General features: G+C 48.5%; 3 protein-coding genes across 4 annotated transcripts; 1 reads left to right on the forward strand and 2 right to left on the reverse strand.

The window, feature by feature from the left end:
- Positions 1-567: 567 nt before the first annotated feature.
- Positions 568-7,395, forward strand: p4ha2 (procollagen-proline, 2-oxoglutarate 4-dioxygenase (proline 4-hydroxylase), alpha polypeptide 2). Its single transcript, XM_029173936.3, has 10 exons — positions 568-719; positions 3,332-3,437; positions 4,292-4,388; positions 4,471-4,622; positions 5,445-5,582; positions 5,665-5,904; positions 6,351-6,547; positions 6,687-6,863; positions 6,980-7,050; positions 7,243-7,395. The coding sequence occupies exons 2-10, from the start codon at positions 3,350-3,352 to the stop codon at positions 7,349-7,351; spliced, it is 1,269 nt and encodes a 422-aa protein (XP_029029769.1). The 5' UTR covers positions 568-719; positions 3,332-3,349; the 3' UTR covers positions 7,352-7,395.
- A 45-nt stretch (positions 7,396-7,440) lies between these two features.
- On the reverse strand, positions 7,441-17,056 carry jakmip2 (janus kinase and microtubule interacting protein 2). The gene is made up of 22 exons (XM_029173937.3): positions 16,586-17,056; positions 12,784-13,031; positions 12,395-12,649; positions 12,077-12,319; positions 11,794-12,003; positions 11,623-11,721; positions 11,405-11,551; positions 11,198-11,338; positions 10,995-11,051; positions 10,710-10,832; positions 10,062-10,190; positions 9,699-9,782; positions 9,403-9,465; positions 9,204-9,302; positions 8,996-9,097; positions 8,847-8,900; positions 8,697-8,762; positions 8,544-8,612; positions 8,252-8,329; positions 8,111-8,161; positions 7,683-7,835; positions 7,441-7,607 (listed from the first exon to the last, which is right to left on the reverse strand). Exons 2-22 carry the CDS (start codon positions 12,910-12,912, stop codon positions 7,467-7,469), a joined length of 2,493 nt encoding a protein of 830 aa, XP_029029770.1. The 5' UTR covers positions 12,913-13,031; positions 16,586-17,056; the 3' UTR covers positions 7,441-7,466.
- A 517-nt stretch (positions 17,057-17,573) lies between these two features.
- LOC114869587 (prolyl 4-hydroxylase subunit alpha-2) lies at positions 17,574-20,285 on the reverse strand. Of its 2 annotated transcripts, none has more exons than XM_029173940.3 (5): positions 20,033-20,285; positions 19,831-19,890; positions 18,842-18,910; positions 18,616-18,712; positions 17,574-18,489 (listed from the first exon to the last, which is right to left on the reverse strand). In XM_029173940.3, the coding sequence occupies exons 1-5, from the start codon at positions 20,108-20,110 to the stop codon at positions 18,419-18,421; spliced, it is 375 nt and encodes a 124-aa protein (XP_029029773.1). In that variant the 5' UTR covers positions 20,111-20,285; the 3' UTR covers positions 17,574-18,418. The 2 variants fall into 2 exon arrangements, with proteins under 2 accessions (XP_029029773.1, XP_029029772.1); XM_029173939.3 differs by lacking the exon at positions 19,831-19,890 and adding an exon at positions 19,715-19,780 and having other exon boundaries at positions 20,033-20,272.
- Positions 20,286-20,301: the final 16 nt, after the last annotated feature.

Raw genomic sequence — 20,301 nt, forward strand, 5'->3', positions numbered from 1 at the left:
GAAAACCAGATCCCAACGGTAAACGTGACGAACTGCATGAATTGTGTTACCGTAAATACTCAAAAAGATTGACCCAAATCACGTACATTATATTAAATAAATGTATAAATGGCAATAGATTGATAATAATGTCAAATAACGACAATAGCGTCGCCTGTAAATAAAACAATTTTTAGTAAATAAAGAAAATGCCTACATCTTTTATACAATTTGCATTATTTTGGTGCCATGCGTTTGTCAGCTGGGAACCTATCGTGTTAAAGCTTTAAAGCTGTGTAAGCGTGTGTCAAATATCTTCTATCTATCTAGTAGATTCGTTACACGTTTAGAGGTTGCACTGTCCTAAGGTTGTCCAGGTATTCTCCTCGAAGAAGCTGCTAGTTTAGATTTTAGCGGTGTAACTAAAATACATGAAGAAATGAAACATGATTTCAATGACGTGCCTGAAAACTGCAAAACAACCTACTTCATTTTTTTAAAATACAGTCAATATGCAGCGCAAGGTTGAGAATCAAAGATTACGAGGTGAATGTGAAGGCAACACGGGAAAGCCCTGCGAGGAATGTCCCCCGCACGTCTACTACAAGTATTACGGTCAGCCCTCCAGCAGCTTCTGTACGTGGCAGCAGCTGAAAGCCCCCTGTTTGCTCCACGACACCGGGGTTCCGAGTGACACCGCGTCGAACAGGCGGTTCGTCTTCGTAAAACAGCAAAATAAGGTAAGAGAACCTAAAACGTGTGATCTAAATACTACAAGAAGCGTCATCACGTCATTCTCGGGGGCTGGATCGTTGGACGTGCTCCGAACATACTGGGATGGGTGTCAATAACTGGGTCCAACAGGTTGCTACGTGGTACCGTGGTACCGGACTCTGGGGAGCTGTGGTTCCGAGGGGGTGAACTGTCAACGACCTTGTGTTTCACTGGCGCCCGTGTTCGTCTCCGACATGTTGTTGTAACGCGAGACTCGCGGAGCGCTCGCACGAGCGACAACGTTTCCTCAGCGAAACTTTTGAAAGTTTGCGCGAACTCGGCCGCGGAGCGTCTCGCAGCGCGTTGATTCCGTGACGCTATTTGCCGCACACGTGCGTTAAAGCCTCAGCGTGACACGAGGTGTGAAATAGCGTGGAACAAAGGGTGGATTTCATTTATGTAACCGCTGCAGGACTTGAACGGGACGGGAACGGCTCAAGTGTTGAAAGTTTCTAGAAGGAACGGTCCGTGGTGACGTCACGGTCCAGATGATGAACAGGAAAATTACAGCCGTCCGCTCATGGCGAAATTATTCTGTGTGTTCTATAGCACTTAAACAAAAGAATCTAAACAAACGTTTATTTTAATTGAGCCCTTCAGCGAAACATATTCGAGCCTTTAAGTGTCGTCTTTTGCCTGAACAGTTTTGTGCCAGATGTGCAACCACATTCATAACATACAGTTTGATTAAATATATTTTCATACAATAACAAACGGATACATTAGGATTTGTTAAAGGCATTAATTAAGAGGACAACATAAGCAAAACAGCGTGTATTTTTAAATTCTTGGTTGATCAAACAGGAAGTATGTGATGATCATCGATGGTCATCGCTGCTCCTAAACGTGTGTTCCAGGTGTGCGATGCCCTGCAGTGGTTTCGTGATGGCAGCCATTTGTCTGTTAATACAAAGCAACCTTTCCCTTTCTGATGTCCAATGGTTTCATTGTATTCACGCTTTTGCTCATGTGCGCATCCGTTTGCAGCCAGTGTTGACACAGTGAAGCAGGCTTTAGAGGTGGACGGTGTGTTTGTGTGCTAATGTAAACTAGCAGATGTGGCTTCAGGCCCGTCTGTCTCTTCACCTTACTGTAATAGTGGTTCCTGAGCTACAGGCTCCTCCTCCGGGCAGAGACGCGTCACTTCATTCATTGCGTTATCTTTAATCAGGGTCTCGCTGCCCAGTTAAGATGTCGTCAAAGTGAAATGGACTTATTTTTAGCAGCAGCGTGGCGGCAGACGTTTCCCGGCTGTAATTGCATCAGAATCACCTTGGCTCAATGTCGAGCACATGTGGCCAGCAGACACGTTTGAACGCTGTGCTTTACTGGTGCCGTCCCTATTCGTCCGATGCAGGAGCAGGAAGTGAAGGCCATTCGTTTTTTGAACCATAACTGCTCAGATCTGTTTAAATGTGTGAGACTCTGTGTTAAATGTTTGAGACAGTCGGTCAGTGACTGTTTGAGCGTGTTCGCATACTGTGGGTTCAGTACGTGCACATGTATCACTGTGCACATGCATCTCTGCAGCAGGGTGATGTCATCCTGTTGAGTGAGGAGCCAATCCACCGCACTAATATGACCCAGAAAAGAAAACACATTGTCCTCATTTGTCAAAGACTTTAAACAAACGCAGTCTCAGCACTTTTTTATCCTGGATTAAAAAGTCAGACTTTAAAACTTCCCCATTTGACTCTTTGGAGACAAAGCAGCTGTTTCCCTGTGCATGCGTTGTTTAGTGACGTGTCTGAAAACTAAAGAGACAGTTGGATATTAGCGTTGGGGAGTTTGCTGCCAGACGGAACCTTTGGCCCTGCGTTTGGTTTCTTGCCTCTTCCTTAGAATCACGTCTCCCTGTGAAAAACACAGAAAAACAAAAGTCTTCCGAGGAGGGAGGACACGTTTCACCACAGCAGAACATGACTTCATCTGGATCACCAGTATTAACTTGAGCACACAAATTGAAATATGCAGAACAAAAAGGAGTAATTCTCCCAAATTCTCTATATATAGATATATTATGTATAGATTTGCACCTGTCTCTGTCCTGTACTTGGAGCTGTTTGCTCCAAAGGCCAGGGAAGGGTCACAGCTGGGCGGTAACCATGACGACAGGCCCCTCTCCAGGAATGTGATGTGTAGTAGGTGTTAGAGCCTGAAACAACAGGCCAGACTGTGTTTGGGCTGATGCAATCACAAGGCTGTGAATTACAAGGAGAAATGTGTGGTGTAGCCGTAATAAGAGGTAAACAGGCCACCGGTTGAGTAAACCACAAACACAGGGTGAGACATTTTACATTTAAATACGGGCTTTTTATGTCCATATCTGTAAAAGGCAGCATCTCACTCCTCTGCTGCTGAGGAGCTCCAACAAGTTAGGACAACTCTGCCGTTCTGCCCCACAGAGACAACGCTTCCAAAGGCACACGATAAAAGCCCTTAGGCTCCAACAGATCCAAATCTGCAGCTGTAGGAACGTGGGTCAGAAACACACACCTCAGGGGCTCCACACGACGTCTATGAGGCCGGTCTGAAAGCGAAGCGCCATGTCGTTCTCAGTGTCTGCCTGTGTTTTCAGCGTATTGAAGGAGACAGGATGAGAAGGTCGCAGTCCTTGGCCTCCTGGGCTCTGCTCTGTTGCTGCTGCTGCTGGATCGCTCAGGCTGAGGTCTTTACCTCCATCGGTACGTATCACTGTATCACTGTGCGTGTGGGGCTTGTCTCCTTGTGATTCATTTAATTACGGTTTACATGTTGCTTTTTAGCAAAATCAGAGGTTCGAGGTTTTCTGTTGTATAAACTGAAAAGAGGCTCTTTTAGCCTTGAAAAGGAAGTACCTGCATCAGGATCTTCAGCGAAAACACGCTCTGAACTTGGATTTGAGTTTTTATATATTAAAAAAAAATTTGAAAGGAAGATGTGAAGCAGTCAAATTTAACTTTTTACGTATGTAAAGGACTTTCCTCAGTTGTATGTGTCGGTCTCCCACACATTCAACAGGCTACGACTTCCACATCAGATGAAAATGGGAAAAAAACACCCACAAAACTGCTCTAAAGCTTTTCTTGGCGTTTGTCCTGGGTCTCGGTTCTTCTGCGGTTTACAGTCACAAGCTATTGGACAAATGCGACAGCTAAATGCTGCTCGGCTCAGGTGGATGTACGGCTGCTGGCTGCTCCGGGGTGGAGGTGCTTCCTCTTCTCAGGCAGCGCCTGTGCATTAATCACAGATGAGCATTTCCCTGGAATTGTTTCCTCTTCACACTTCACCCCAGCTATTCCCTCAAAGCCCCGTAAATGTGGGCCTCCCTGCAGTCGGCGGAGTAATTCTATACAATCACAGCTTGTGGATAAAGATTTATTTTGGCCGTGTGGGCGTTTGGGACAGAAATAAAATTTCAAATCAAGAAGCAATTTTATTTTTGTCACTACCAGCAACTTTCTCTTGACTTTACTTGATGATAATTCCTATATGAAACACTGAGCTTCAATTCGGGCTCAGCTTTTTTAACCTGCTGTTTGTTTGTTTCTTTGTTCAGGCCAAATGACAGACCTGCTCTACACTGAGAAGGAGCTGGTCCAGTCTCTGAGGGACTACATTAAAGCAGAGGAGTCCAAACTGCTTGCAGTCAAAAGGTACCTTCTGGGTCCCGTGACTCGAGTATTGTACAACTAAATCAGGACTTTTAACAGGAGCTTTATGTGCGTCTGTGTTCAGCTGGGCCACTAAACTGGATGCTCTGACCAAAGTGTCCACCTCCGACCCAGAGGGCTACCTCGCCCACCCGGTCAACGCCTACAAGCTGATGAAGAGGCTCAACACCGAGTGGTCTGAACTGGAGAGCCTGGTGCTTCAGAACCCCGCTGACAGTAAGCAGCATGAGGATCCCACTCATCCATCTGTAGACATGGCTGGGAACTCTGCTCAGATGTTTCTCACCTTCGTTTTATAGTGTCTTTGCCAAGTCTGTGCCGAGTAGCCTTCACTTTTAGCTTCCTGTCGACACTGTTTTCATTCATTCCTCCTCAAAATGTTTTCACGTCTGAAGGGACGCATTCACTGCTCTCTCTATGGGGCTTCTCACAGCGGACGTGAGCAGAGCGATTACAGATCCGCCTGCAGAGGGGAAGTCTCTGCTGCGAGAATGTTCGCTTCCATGTCACAGCTGCAGCTGTTACTCATCTCTGCATATTTGGCCCCATTATCCCCGTATGTGTGTGCGTGCTTGGACCTGAGAATGTTTTCATGTTTAGACTGAGTGTCATAGTGAAGTAAGTGTGTGTGTGTGCTGAATCTGCTTACGTGGCGATGAGCTGGAGTTGGAGAATAAAGTACGATGGCTGTAAACCTTATAAACAGAAGTACTGTGATAAGACCTGCCTCGTGTAGGTTAATTATACTATTAAACTTAATTAAACTTTACTGCTGTTGGAAACTGCTTTTCTTCTTGCTACATCTTTTTCATCCAATACAGAGTTAATGATGCAAAAGGTGAGAGTGATTCTGATTCTGAATCAGCTCTGAGAAAAAGCAGAAAAGCTCTAAACAGAGGAGTCTGCTGAAGGTTAAAGCATAACTCTGTCTACTTCACTGATTTCAGTCAGCAATAAGTCATGTGTTCCATGGCTTCATCCCCTGCTTTTTTGAGTGACTCATTGGCGAACACAATTGTCCCCGTTTCTTCCCTCCAGGGTTCATTTCCAACATGTCCGTGCACCGACAGTACTTCCCAGATCAGGAGGATGAGACGGGTGCAGCCAAGGCGCTCATGCGTCTGCAGGACACCTACCAACTGGATTCTGAGGCCTTCTCCAGAGGAAAGCTGCCGGGTAAGCGAAGGGCATGCACGTGCAGTAGTCTGGGTGTGGAGAACGTACTGTAAAAGCGTATTGATTGTGAGTCTCTCCGCAGGCGTGCACTCCAACGTGATGCTGACGGTGGACGACTGCTTCGACATGGGGAAGACGGCCTACAACGACGCCGACTACTACCACGCCGTGCTGTGGATGCAGCAGGCGCTGAAGCAGCTGGACGCTGGGGAGGAGGCTCAGGTGTCCAAAGTGGACATTTTGGACTACCTCAGCTACTCCGTGTACCAGATGGGGGACCTGCCTCGGGCCATCGAGCTGACGCGGCGCCTGGTGGCCATTGGTAGGAGGAGGAACTGTTCTGCTAATCACCACAGCCTCTCACTGCAGGGGCACTGTGTCCCTGCCAGTGCAGAGGGGTGTGGTCTGAAGACTAACGTCTGGTTTTAAACTGTTATTTCAGTCGTGGTATCAGAGCTGCCTCGACAGCCGCAGGCCGCCTTTCTGGGGCTGTGGTGTCCTTGTTTACATGTCAAGTGAAATGAGGCACAGCCGATGTTTCAACCCTCTTTAAGTCATTGAGGGCATAGATGTAACCATTAACCATCTTTAAAGATATTCCTGTAACTCCTTCATGCACATTAATAGAAGTAGTCATTATGCAGAATGGCCTTCAGGACTAGATTTAAACAGCATTATTAAAGGTGGAGAAGAGGAGACAGCAGTGTTTCTTTTCTTGGCATCAGTTTAGACTCCAGTCAACAAGCGTTTATTTGCCTGTATTGACAGACTCCAGCCACCAGAGGGCAGGAGGAAACCTCCGGTACTTCGAGAGTCTGCTGGTCAAGCAGCTCAAGGAGCAGAACGATGCCCAGCAGCCGGCTTCTGAGGAGCCCATCCAGCTGGGCACCTACACGAGGCCCAAGGACCATCTCCCAGAGAGAGAGGCCTACGAGGCGCTCTGCAGAGGAGAGGGAGTCCAGATGGTGAGACATGAGGAAAAGTGCATGTAATACTAGCTGGTACCCAAACTAGCAGCAGATCAGACACCACTGCGTCCGAAAACCACTCAAAACGTCAAGTTTAGAGGAAATCTTTGTTTTTCTGCTCATTCTGCTCCACTAGACCGAAGCGCGGCGCAGCCGTCTGTTCTGTCGGTACCAGGACGGTAAAGGGAACCCTCAGCTGCTGCTGAAGCCCATGAAGGAGGAGGACGAGTGGGACAGTCCGCACATCGTTCGCTACCTGGAAATGCTCTCGCACGAGGAGATTCAGAAAATCAAGGAGCTGGCGAAACCCAGGGTGAGATGCGAAATAAGGGAAAAAGTTAATATTTACATTTCCATAAGAAGTCAAAGAGCATCATATGCTACAAATACTTATTATTCATCTTACAAAGTGTCATGTTGTTTTATCAGTTGTCCAGAGCTACCGTCCGTGATCCCCAAACCGGCGTCCTGACCACAGCCAACTACCGAGTGTCCAAGAGGTGAGTCAGTGCCGAAGGCTTTAAAATGCCTTTCTGTTCCACCGCTCGGCGCCGCTGTGGGTCTGTTGCCTATTTGTACCTGAACTTTTCCAAACCCCTTTTTTCAGACATTCAGGTCACAGAGGAGCAGCCTGAGAAAGAGCGTCACTGTAACTGTTTGTGTGTTAATACGTGTCCTTTGGGCTTTTCCAGCGCGTGGCTGGATGCAGACGAGGACCCCGTCATCGAAAGAGTCAATCGGAGAATAGAAGCCATCACAGGCCTCACGGTCGACACGGCGGAGCTACTACAGGTACAGTAGAAGTCTGTTACTGCACAACGCTATCGCGTGGCTGTTGCAGAGATTTTGCATTTGTAAGTTGAAGACATGAAGCAGGTTGTGTTATCTATGTAATATTGGTGTCAAACCTTCAAATTTAAAGCCAGTAAGTGAATATTGAGACTGGAGGGAAAAGACTCATGAACTCAGCGTGTCCCTTTTGTGACGCTACCTTTTCCTCCAGGTCTTTAATCTGCCGCCTCTGGATCTCTGTCTTGTCTTCAAGGTCACGAATTCTCTGCAAACAGAGAGGAAGAGTCACCGTTTGTTCGCACCGGGTTTCCCTGAACGCACCCCTCGGACGCGGCCGGACCTGGTGCGCCTGGTGCAGCAGCTCCATCCTCTCCTGGAGGATCTGGCAGTCGTATTCTCGGCTCTTCCTCAGCATCTGCCTCCTCAGTTTCTCCACCGCCGTCCGCAGCTCGTCCCTTTGACGCTCATCCAGCGGCTCTCCGTACTTTATCACCTGGAGGAAGGAAACAGGCCCGTCTGCCCGTGGTTCTGCTGCACGTGCTCCTTGAAATCATATGCTTCCTATAAACCTCCTTTCAGCCTGTGTTTGTAATCTCAAAGCCTCCGCAGTCATAACATTTATCTCATAAGAACCCAAAAACAAAACAAATGAACTGCTGATGCAGCCGCCATGCGGACGGGCGCATTAGAGGGATTTACATGATGAAAGCACGTCAACAACACGGACACACGGAAGGACAAACGTCGCTGCTCTGACGCCAGACCGACCTTGTCCTGCTGCAGCGCGTTGTACAGCGTCGCCTCCAACTCCTGGATTTGCTGCGGAGAAAGAAAAGGCTTTGAAGCGTTTTCAAGCCACAGAAACAGGCTCCACAGCGTGACGCACACGAACCCAGGCTGCACACACACCATGTAGGCCTGGTCCAGGGCCTGCTTCCTGTAGTCCAGCTCCTCTTCTAGATAGCCTTTCTGTTTGCAGAACATTTCCTGCACAGAGTCCAGATGAGAATCAGGCAAAGCGGCACACGTGTGTGTTACATGAAGCTCATCATCCTTGTATTTCATGCGATTGACTTCACTCAAAGCATGTGGAAGTCCCTCCTGGGGTCTGTGTGCAGGACGTGCTTTGGGCTCCAGACGGCTCTTCATCATAATACATTTAAAAGCCTCGCTGAGTCCGTCCGGTTGTGATGTCACTCACCATCTCGATCTCCAGGTCCATCATCTTCTGGTGCAGCGCCGCCTCCGTCCCTTCGATCTGTTGGATCCACTAGAGGGCGACAAACAGCAAAGCGCGTCAGCGCCACAAACTGCTGTGAGCGGCGATTTGTGTCGCCGGCGCGCGGACCGTTACCTTTTCTGCCAGTGAGAGGACGGTGCTGGCCTGGATGATGGCCACCTGCTCCTCGTTCCTCAGGTTCTGGACCAAACACACGAGAACCGAGTCAGTGCTGGGCTCATTGCAGTGATTGTGGCCTAGATGTGACACGTGTGCGTGCGTTACCCCGTTGTCTCCCAGGATGTCCAACAGCTTGATGAGGTCTGGTATGCACACGTCCTGGAACAGAACACATTAGCCTCAATGAGCCTCAATGAGCCTCACTGTAACGTTTGCTCATCAACCTTCAGCTCCACACACGGAGGGACTCGTACCTTCACGCCTTCCTTCATACAGTAAATCTGCAGGGCGCTGACTCCTTCAGAGAACGGATGCATCCTCAGGTGGTTGAAGGGAGGCGACCTCCTCTCACGCTCCTACGACACCGGAAACACAAGCGCTTGAAGCCTCGTCTGTCTCGACGAAGTGGGGACTTTAGCTTTGTGTAACTGTTCGTTTCATCCGCTGCCTCCCAGGACTCACCTCTAACTCCAGGATCCTGAACTCTAGCAGTTCATTCTGGTCTTTGGAGTCTTGCAGCTCTTGCTGCAGCCGACTGTGGTCTGACTCCACCTTTTCTGCCTGAACACAAGCATTCACCACAGGCACAACTCAAATACACTTAATGCGTGTGATTCAGGTCTGTTGAACTACTGGAAACACTGTGTAAGTGAAGTCGAACCTTCTCTAAGAGCTCCTGGTTCCTGCGTAAGAAGAGCTGCTTCTCCTCCACCCACTTGGAATCCTGTCAGTGACAGAAAATCAGACTCAGACTGGAGCAACAAGAGCAAAGAAAATTATAACCTGAAGCAAAACAATCGTTGTAGCAAATGATGTTTCAACGGATCCACGCTGGTTAAATAACGGTAATATCACGTGCAGTACCGCGTCCAACCGCTGGGTGTCAGTGTTAAACCCTGTTCCATTTGCATCATTAGATTCGAGTGCTGCTGGGTGCAGGCGGTGCCGGTGGCCTACCTGTCCCTTCATGGTCAGTTCTTTCTCCAGATCCTCTATTTTGGATTTGTACCTGAGAACATCAGCTTGGAGCTGCTCTTGAGCCTAAAACACAAGGGAAACACCAAATGAATCTCTACCGTTTGTATTAGCATGAAAACAGAGGCATCATGGTAAAACCTGGCACATGATTATGACTCCATTAGTCACAGTCAGTGGTTTATTGCATGCTCCTGTGAACCTAAGTTACAGCACTGCAGCAGTGTGAATTTCCAGCACACCCAAAGTGTGCTCCATTACAGAACCGGCTTAGACAGTTGTATTGATTGAATTTCCAGCAGATGTGATGCATGCGGGCGGGGAGCTGTGGATGCACGTGCGCACCTTGGCCTCCATCTCGGCATCCAGGATGCCGCCCTTCTGCTCCTGCAGCAGGGCGTAGGCTCGCTGCAGGGCCTGGTACTCCCTGGTCAGCTGGCGGAAGCGCAGCTCCGACTCCTCGTTGGCGAGAGCCTGGTTGGACAGACACACGCGGGTTAGCGTCAACACTGCGCGGGTTAGCGTCAACGCTGCGCGGGTTAGCGTCAACACTGCGCGGGTTAGCGTCAACACTGCGCGGGTTAGCGTCAACACTGCGCGGGTTAGCCTCAACACTGCGCGGGTTAGCCTCAACACTGCGCGGGTTAGCCTCAACACTGCGCGGGTTAGCGTCAACGCTGCGCAGGTTAGCGTCAACACTGCAAAGGTTTGCGTCAACGCTGCGCGGGTTAGCCTCAACACTGCGCGGGTTAGCGTCAACACTGCGCGGGTTAGCGTCAACACTGCGCGGGTTAGCGTCAACACTGCGCGGGTTAGCGTCAACGCTGCGCGGGTTAGCGTCAACACTGCAAAGGTTTGCGTCAACACTGCAAAGGTTTGCGTCAACGTTGCGCGGGTTAGCCTCAACACTGCGCGGGTTAGCGTCAACACTGCGCGGGCTAGCGTCAACACTGCGAGGGGCGCACGCGCGCACAGACGGGCTCAGGCTCTCACCTCGTCCACGTCTTCATCGGGAGTGGCGGGGGTTCTGTCCATCCGGAACGAAGCCACGGACGACGTTTCCGAGTCCATAGACTCTTCATCGTAACCAAAGAAGGTGTCGACCACGATGTGCCTCTGCAGAGTAAAGGGTTCACATGGGACGTCACCAGTAGCCACTACGTTTGGTCTCTAATGAATGAAGTGCGTCTTCAAACATCTGGGATCTACATATCCTCAAAACCGACACTGACATTGTCAGAAAAATCGCCTTTTGTTTGTACAGACAACTGGTTTTACCTTTATGGGCCTTGAACTTCTTTTATGCCTTTTCTTCCTTAGGAGTCGCTCTCGGTCCTGGAAAAAACATTGTCTGCATTATTTTGTAAAAATAAAACGTAAGGAATCAGTTGTACTCCTGTCTATGCTGCATTATTATTTTATTTATTATTAGTATTGTTATAGACATAAATGTAGATTCAACTTAACTAAATGACTCTTACCCTCGTCAGCTCATCGATCATGCTTTGTTGCTCCAAGACCTGGAGCTTGAGGAACGCTATCTCCTGGTCATCGTGAGCTTGGTCCAGGTCGTTTAGAGACTTGAGCTTCTTCAGCGGAGGATGGGAGCTGATCTTCTCCTTCTGCGGAGGCACAGCACACATCATCACATGCACCGCTGACCGGACCCGATGCGACCTTCTACCCACCATCTCCAGGTTCTCCTTGGCCAGGCTCCTCAGCTTCTCCTCCAGCTTCTGGATGGTCTGAGTCAAGTCGTCGTTCCTCTTGTTCAGCAGCTTGTTCTTGTCGAGCAGAGGCTTGCACTGCTTCTCCGCCTCTCGAACTCGCTTCAGCTGTTGGGCAGAAGTGGGAGGTGAGGCAGATAAAAACACAGCACAGACCAGTGAAGGCGACTGGTTGCTACCAGCTCGTTCCTCTCGTCCACCAGCAGCGAGTTGCGGTCCTCCAGTTTGCGGATGGTGGAGTTGAGCTCAGCAACGCGCCTCTGGTTCCTCCTCAGATCCTGAAGCAAAGAACAGTTGAGTTGTACTGGTTCCAGACCTTACGCTGGAGCGCTGGCTCCTCCCCTCCTCACCGGGCTGCTGCAGTGCTCCGCTCCGTCTCCGACCCGGCCCGGGATCTCTCTCTTGGGGCTTCCCAGGCCGCACTCGGCCTCCTTGACCAGGAAGAGCTGCTCGTCCAGCGCGTCCTTCTGAAGCTGCAGCTTCTGCAGGAACCCCGACGTGGACTCCAGCTCCTTCTCCAGAGCGAAGATGGTGCGGTCCTTGGTTTTGATTTCGTCCACCTGCGACGACGGACACAGTGCAGTGAGCCTCACGCTCGCGCTGTCAGAGCTCAGAGTGAGTGCGGCCGTTTACCAGTCTGCGGATGTCGCGCTCACAGTCCCACTTGATCTTGGAGATCTGCTCCTGGTGCTGCTGGTGCTCCACCCGCAGGTCGCCCGCCTTCATCTTGTCGGCCTGGATCATGGTGCTCAGAGCCTCGTCCGTCTGCTTCTTGCACGACTTCAGCTCTGCGATCTCCTGCAGGAGCTTCACCCTCTCCTGGTCAAAGAAGCGCCGCGCCTCCTCTTTGGCCTCCAGGGTCAGAGCCGTGCGCACCTGCGGGGGCGAGCGAGGGAGAGGAGGGCGTTAGCGGGAGGCGCTGACCTGAGGTCAGCGCAGCGGCGAGCTCACCTTCTCCCCGCTGCCGTCGCGTATGGCGCTGAGCGCCGCCTTCAGCCGCTGGTTCTCCTGCTCCTTGATCTTGGCGTGGCGGGCCAGCTCCTGCTCGTGCTGCCGCGTCAGGTTCTCCCTGAGGGCCTGCAGCTCCTTCTGCTTCTCCTCGTGCCACTTGGCGCGCTGCTCCGTCAGCGTGGCGGTGTAGCGATGCTGCTCCTGCTCCCGCACCCGCTTCACCTCCTGCACCTTGTCGCGCTCCAGTTTGCTCACCTGAGAGGACGAGGGGGTGAATCGCAGCACAGACACAGACCAAATGCTTGGTTTTAACCCCAACAGCAACAGTGGCCTCCTCCCAACCCACATTATCCCGTTTATATTGTGCATCTACAGTAAATGCACTGTACCTTGCATTTCTCCTGGTGCAGCTCTATCTGAATGTCAGTCAGCTTGGACCTGAGGTCTTCGTTGGCTGCCTGCAGGGCAGAGATGAGCGCTTCGGGCTTCTCGCCCTTCGCACGCCCCTTCTTGGCCATTGAGTCGAATACTAGAGAGGCTCTTCTGATGCGTTCATTGAGACTTCACAGTAACTTTCCGAGGTGCTCCCACAGTTTCCAGATCCTCTTCTTCCTCATTATCCTATTAAAGAAAAGGGCTTTAGGGAAGAAGAGACACAAAGACACAGACTCAGACACAGTAGAGGCTGAAGACGCGACAATTGGTAACTTTTTGATTGCAGCTGTTTTAGAGACGGATGCTTTTCCACTCGTGATCAAGCAGCAACGTGCACGTGCACGAGCGTTCGCGGCATCACGCGTCGCCACGGTGACTCAGGAGGAGTTGGATGGTGTCTGCTATAATCTGGGCAGGGATGACATAACATCGGCTAAAACGATTAGCGATAAAGCCGTCGTCGTTGAGTTCAGTCCACGCGGGCTTGAACTTCACAGCGTTTCATATGAAGGATGTCCAGGAAACAGCACATGATGCCAAAACAACGTAACACCCTCAAACATTACATCGTAACATGATAATCGCTACAAAAATCCAGCATGTCCTCTTAGATCAGCATAAACTTATCAGTGATGCATTCACTAGTTTCCTCACAATTTGAACATTAGTACATTTTGTCTACGCTTCACTTTTCATAGTGAAGTGATATAAAATAGACATAAATTGTACAGAAGGTCAACAGCTCTTAGATAAATAATAGTAAAACTAACTTCAGTAATAATGTGCTACTTTTTTACAAGTGTATAAAAAATGTTTTATTACGGATTTAATAATATTATTTGTTGTTTTCAGGTTTTTGGTTCATTAGTCAGCATTAAGCATTATAATTTTATTTTGTGAAAGCATCTTAACTTTGATGCCTTAAAGAACCTTTTGCTTTAGGAAACTGTGACCAGCGACCCACTACAACAACAATCTCTCAGGTGTTCAACCTGAGAGATTGTTGTTCAGAATAAATACATGTCATTTGCTATAATTCACAGCATAAATCCCAACATTAAATTGACCTTTTTATTATTGTTCTTGTTATTGTTTGTTACGTAACAATCGTCTCGTCCTGGTGATGACTCACTGTACAGTATTTCATCTGCATTCCTCCTGCTCCACCGTCATGCAACGCAAACCTCACTCACCGTGACGACTAATACTGCATTAACCTACAAACCAGGCGCAGCTCTGCAGGCCCAGACTACATGCGAGCGAGCTCCATACCAGTCAATCTGATTACTGTCATGTTACAACTTCAGACTGGGAAATAATCCTCCGAGTGATCGACCCCACGTCCACACACGGCCGTTGGTAAGAAAACACACAGTGCAAACTCATTTTCTCTTCAAATCGCTTCGCTCCATCGCCACAGTCCACATCAGGAATCCTTCCGTTGTCTGGGATTTCTGTTCCCGAAGGAACATCTGAGGAGAAACCTCATCACTCAACTCACTGTGTGTGGGAACAGCTTTAATATTTAAACAGGAAGCGATCAGGGGAGATTTCTGAGATTATCAGATACTCTTCAATAAAGGTTGATCAGACACCAGTGTTTGGGCAATTAACACTCTGCACATGTACTTGACTCCATACTGTCACGATTGAAGGCAAGATGACAGACATGGTCATTTTCAAACGATGAAGATGAGCCGCTCAGGCTTCATCCAAACCAGACCCCAAAGAGCTGAACGGCCCCTTTTTCATGTCTGTACACTGACTGCTGGTGCATTAACTACTACAGCGGAGCACACTAGCACCATGACCCACTTTCAGCTCCTCAGACATCAGTCTACGCAGACCAGAACAGAGACACAGCTAAGTTCAGTCTGCAGCTGGGATCTTCCTAAAAATGAAACTGTTCAAGGCTTTGCAAAACGTTAAAGGCTAAGGTCCTCATTAGAAATAATGGTGACTTGGACTGCAGCCAATGTGCAAATCTGGCTCATTCACGCCAATTTAATCTCATGTCATAAAATAAACAGAAAGTCAGCTATTTATTTTCGACAGGTTGCATCTGAGCTAAAAATCAAGCGTTATAAACGTTGGTGTAAGCGTTATATTGGTAGAAGTTCCACTGTATGTGTTGTATCTGTTGAAGGAAAAGCCGAAAGCCTCTGTTTGTTTTTCCTTTTCCAATTACGAATCTTTCAACCTGCAGCCAAGATTTCTCTATCAGGAGCCTCCATCTGTCATTCACCAGGCAAAACTCAGGCAAACCAGACTCTGCCCAGGGTTAAAGGCAGGATTAAACCCTTGGCTCACTGTGGGACTCATGCTATTACGTATTAAGAGTCTGCAAAAGCCTGTGAGCCCCAGAAAGGTATAATGGCTGCTACATGTAACAGGGTTCCAGATCAAACAGATACTGTGAACTATCAGCAGCTACAGACTTGCAGGGTATTTTTAGGAAAATCTTGGATTCCTTCTGGTCAAATACCAGATTCTAGATTCAATCAGACTCTTGTTAACACAGCTGCTTCCAACAAATACTGATCCAAGCTCATCACAGGCCCAGCTCTAGAGCCACAGACGTCTCACAGGGTGTGTGTCCAGTCCTACGGTAACTGCGAGCCGCTGTCTGTCGCGACCACTCTTTCTTTCCATAATCCAGGTTATGCAACTCAGTCAGCAAAAGTTGCCTGAGCAGATGCCAGCGCTGCTCTAGTGAGCAACTTAGGTTTAAATCAGTGATGTGCAGTGACGTAAGTGGCTTCAATGTGTGGGTTCACTCCAGAGTCCGAGACGAGCAGCGTCTCCTCCTGTCTTTGGATTATGTGACCTTCCAGGCCTGAAGGGCTTTTGAATCCATCTGTCCGGGGTCAAAGCACCAACCATGTGTATCAACAGAGCACTGATAGTGTGAAAGTGCATCAAAATGGCTGGTTCACATCTGCCGTATGCATCGTTCACCACTTAGAGACTTCATTAAAAGCAGTACACAATAATATTGCAGCTCAGGTTAAAAGCACAGGAGCCCAATGACACTGTTTCCATTCACAGATTTATATGAAGGCCTTCCACGATCAGATTTAGTGGGTGCTGTAATTAAATCCATAAACTATTACCTTGTGCAGTCACTAACCCACATCTGTGCTGACCCCAGAACAGCCTCCCTACAGGGGTGATGTGCGTAAACCAGGCAGCTGCCGTGTCTCAGAGTGGAGGCCCTGTCAGCGCTGTGCATCCTCTGTAGCATCCGCGGAAAAGCCCACAGCCAGTGAGTCGTGAGGGCGCGCGCCACACGGTCAAAGTGAGCGCATTCACGCGCAGAGCAGGCGCCACCGAGCACCTGGCCGCACCTGAGGCGCACGCATCAACAGCTGGACGCGCGGACGAAGCGTCCAGCGCCGGAGACGCCGAGTCGAGCCGCGAGCATCCGTCGTGTGCAGCGCGGCCCTGAGAACGATCCCAGCGCGGACGCAGGCTCGGTCCCCGTCGTCTCCGAAGGCCGAGCGCCGCGACCTCAGCGCGCACGCAGGCGACGCGGCCGCACGAGACGCGTCTGCTTCGGGGTCGTCGCACGCGCGCTGTACATAAAGCGCTTCGACGTCCGTCCCGACCGGAGGCAGGGAAATACAGGCTGCCCACGTCTCTCGCTCAGATGCGGCGCTGATCGAGCTGCTCGAAGCCGAAAGGCCGCTAGTCCCAGCAGCTCCCCGTCCACACGACGTTAAACCCCACCGTGTACTCGCGGACGCCCTTACTCACCTAATAATCCATTTTCATCGTGCGTGAAGTCGCATCCATGGCACGCGGCGTGGATTTTTATATTTACAGCTCAATCGCCGCCTCTTCGCCGCGAGCTCAGCATCAGCAGCAGCTCCTACAATGAAGAAGTGATGGCCGGTGGTGATGATGCTGGGAGCCCCGCCCTCTCTCCATGCAGCCAGAATGAGCTCACTGGTTTCCAGCTCGGCCGGGCCAGTACCGCTGCAGTCCACCAGCTGGCCACCAGCACGCCGAACGGCCCTCGGCCTTCCTGGAACTGCTGCTATACATGGTGCCGGAAAAAACACTTTACATAAAGAGAAATAAATGCAACTTCTGACTTGAAATTCTGACAAGTGGAAAGAGGAAGGACGTTATACGAACGAGGAGAGAATGAAGAGGCGCAACGTCCTAATTAAATGGTTGATTGGACATAACACTGTTCAATCATGTCTAACGTCGAGCTGCAGTGCGCATTGAGTAAAACCATTCGCCACCTAGTGGTGGGTAGCAGTGTCTGCACAGCACGTTTAATGAAACCCGTGGGAAAATGAAGATTTAAGACTCAGATCTGAATTTGGAGCTTCTCTGTTCCACTCGCCACAGTCAGATGCTGGAAACCACAAATGGGTGTTTCAAGGTGAGTGCAGATGACGTCAGCTCAGACTGAAACTGATCGCAGCACTGAATCTGTGGGATCTCTACTGAAGTATAACTGGTCTTGGATACAGACCAGCCTGCATCTGTTGCTCTGCTGAAGTAAACCTCCAGCAGAGCCGCTTGTAGCCAATGTTATGACGTAACACATATAGTAATCTTTCAAATCTCATTAATCAGAGAAGCCAAAGGTGGCAAAGAACCTCATCACATGCAGAATCATGCAGGAAGTGTTAAACCAAACGTATGCTGTATTACACGGATGCTGATAACAGATGAATTTTTAGATTAATAATGTGTTTGTTGATGAATTAAAAAAGAAGCAAAGACATTTCATTAAATGACACTGTTTATTGACTCGCTTGCTTGCAGGAGGAGCTCACAATGTAACAACAGTGGAATAATTTAAAAACTATATAAATAAAATTGGATCTGGACACGATTTGAGCAAATGCATCATAATGTATGTTTGGTTTGAAACAGGAACATAAAGATTTAAGACAAAGAATATGAGTAAAGTTTTAATCCAATTTGTGGAACGAAGTTGGGATATTGTTAAACTCAGTGTGGCCACTATGAGATCAATGATCTCATAGTGGAGGAGTTGTTTTAGTCAGACTTAAAATCTTCAGGAGGCACTTGATATTAAATATTGGTCCATTTTGGTATAATTTACAATTCAGTGCAGTGCCAAAATTAGAACTGGGTTCTTTCAAACACTAATACTTTAAATGCATAGTTGCCGTCTCTCAAGGAATAAATGTTTACATTGGAACAAACTCTGAAACTATTTATCTGAGAGTGAAAATAAAGCTGAAATCTAAGCACTTTGGAAAACCAAGAGTGATCTGATAAGACTTTGTGCTGACGTTCATATTTTTAATTTAATTCTTGCTTTGCAGTAATTCACATGGACATGTGCGACAGGGGAGTGTCTTTATAGGCTAACAGGAAATGAACGGATTCTCTTCAGCCAGAACTCAAGGATCAGATTTAAGAAAGTAAAGCATTAAGGCACGTGGAGTGTGTGTGTGTGTGTGTGTGTGTGTGTGTGTGTGTGTGTGTGTGTGTGTGTGTGTGTGTGTGTGTGTGTGTGTGTGTGTGTGTGTGTGTGTGTGTGTGTGTCTGTCTGTCTGTGTGTGTGTGAGTCTGCTCGTTTCGGGTGTGGAGCCCCCTTCAGTCCACTTCTGTCAGGCCACAGGGTCTCCTGAACTCCTGCCCTCTCTCATGAAACCACTTGTTTGACACTAACAAAACAGAAAAAAATATTTAAGCAACAGCTAAATTTTTATTGTGTAAGAAAATAAAATAACAGCACAGAAACTGTCTGTGTCAACATCTTGTAAATAATCAGGGTCCGATTGTTAACTCACCCCATTTACTTCCAACCAGGACCGGACAGGCTGCGTGTCTGGTCCTATAGTCGCCTTCTCCGCTCCGGAACAGATTATACCAGAACACTGCTGTTCCCTGGAGAGCAATTAAAATAAAGAAAAACACTGAAAAAACACTGATCATTTCCAGCAAATCCTCCTTATATCACTTACTACTTCCCAAAGAGGCCTGCTTTGGTTGGCCAACAAACAGCGGCGCTCTCACCTTTCTGGGCCTGATTGCGGCTCCAAAGTCAGGGAAGACGGTGGCGCCTCCCGCCTCAACGTCACTCATCTGATAACAAACCAACACACACCTGTCATCAGCAACAACAGATGTGGCTTACTCTATAAAGCTCTGAAACGGGTCACATGTATCGGCAGAAAGTTTCAATAACTGGATCAATCACACACAGCAGCAAAACCCAAAGCAACTGCTTCCATGTCTTCAGCAGTGGATGGTCTGTTGTCATTCAAAATGACTCAGCGTTTGTTTATATTTCACACTTACACTGTAGGTTCAAATTTGTTCACATTTTATGACCAGGTTATGCAGAAAACCAGGAGAACGCTTCCGTATTCTGGCCCCTCTCCAGCAGAATATATCAGTAATCTACTAAAGCATATCAACATCATGCACTAGACTCAAAACTATGCTTTGCTCTATTGGTAAAAGTCAAGGTTTACAGGAATAAAAGGCCATTCAACTACAGGCACCCATTAATAAAGGAGCTTTATCTATGTTTAGATACAACCAGTGTTAGCAGTGGAATCAGCCTGTTAATGGAATGGTTCACAAAACTCTCCACAACATGTACTGGAACTGATTGACAGAAAAGTTAATGATTAGATGTTGACAACAGTTTCCCAGTCGATCGGGTGATGGGTTTTAGAGTTTTGGGTTTTTTGGGAAACCACCACCACCACTACCACCACCACCAAAAAAGGCCAATGAGGAGATCACTATGAAAGTCAATCAATCCAAGTCCAAGATTGAGCCAGAGCTTCTGCTTGTGAAGCTCAAACAGGACAAGAGCTGCGAGTTGAGGTGAGAGCCGCCAGCGCCGCCATTCAGCCCGGCCCACAATCAGATACTTACGTAGTTCAAAAAAGTCGCCACGCGATTCCCAGTGCCTAATCTTTTGAAAGCATCAGGTTCATCTTTCTATGAAGATAAAATTCAAAGGTGAAAACACAGCGCGCACACGTACTTACATAGTTTAGGAAGGTAGCAAGTCTATTTCCATCGACCTTGAGATTGCTGTCAAAAGGACGCTGCAACAGATGTTTATATGTTTAAGACTGAAACCTCACTGAGAGAAGCGCTACATACACACTGAATGAGGGCTAAATGTGACTGAGGACAGTGAGGAATCATGACAGTGGTCAGGATTCAGCCCCAAACACACAAACTTACCCTGGAGAAGTCAAAATGCGGCTCGTACTGTCCTCCAACTCCATAGTTAGCGACCTGGTCAGTGAGAAGAAAGACCATTTATATGCAGCCGCGTGTGTTTTAATACAGCGTTTGGAGTGACGGTGACATTTCCTGCTCAATGCTACAGCTTTGATCCCCTCAAGTGTGTTTGGAGAACAAATGTCAGAGGCAGAGTGAGAAAATGGTTTGTTCCCTTACGTTCGTCTCTAAAGGTCAGACTTTCGGCTACAAAATATTAGTTCTACCAC

This window comes from Betta splendens, chromosome 14 (assembly GCF_900634795.4).
Source record: "Betta splendens chromosome 14, fBetSpl5.4, whole genome shotgun sequence".
NCBI lineage: Eukaryota > Metazoa > Chordata > Actinopteri > Anabantiformes > Osphronemidae > Betta > Betta splendens.

Excerpts from the sequence above, each read along its gene's own strand:
- p4ha2 (XM_029173936.3), top strand. The coding sequence starts at position 3,350 with ATGAGAAGGTCGCAGTCCTTGGCCTCCTGGGCTCTGCTCTGTTGCTGC. Across the intron at positions 4,389-4,470 it reads AAACTGCTTGCAGTCAAAAG|CTGGGCCACTAAACTGGATG; the intron begins GTACCTTCTGGG and ends GTCTGTGTTCAG. Across the intron at positions 5,583-5,664 it reads CTCCAGAGGAAAGCTGCCGG|GCGTGCACTCCAACGTGATG; the intron begins GTAAGCGAAGGG and ends GTCTCTCCGCAG.
- LOC114869587 (XM_029173939.3), bottom strand. The coding sequence starts at position 20,110 with ATGGTCTTTCTTCTCACTGACCAGGTCGCTAACTATGGAGTTGGAGGA. Across the intron at positions 18,911-19,714 it reads TGGCGACTTTTTTGAACTAC|ATGAGTGACGTTGAGGCGGG; the intron begins GTAAGTATCTGA and ends GTTTGTTATCAG. Across the intron at positions 18,713-18,841 it reads CCGCAATCAGGCCCAGAAAG|GGAACAGCAGTGTTCTGGTA; the intron begins GTGAGAGCGCCG and ends ATTGCTCTCCAG.
- jakmip2 (XM_029173937.3), bottom strand. The coding sequence starts at position 12,912 with ATGGCCAAGAAGGGGCGTGCGAAGGGCGAGAAGCCCGAAGCGCTCATC. Across the intron at positions 12,320-12,394 it reads GCGACGGCAGCGGGGAGAAG|GTGCGCACGGCTCTGACCCT; the intron begins GTGAGCTCGCCG and ends TCGCCCCCGCAG. Across the intron at positions 11,339-11,404 it reads CCAAGGAGAACCTGGAGATG|AAGGAGAAGATCAGCTCCCA; the intron begins GTGGGTAGAAGG and ends GTGCCTCCGCAG.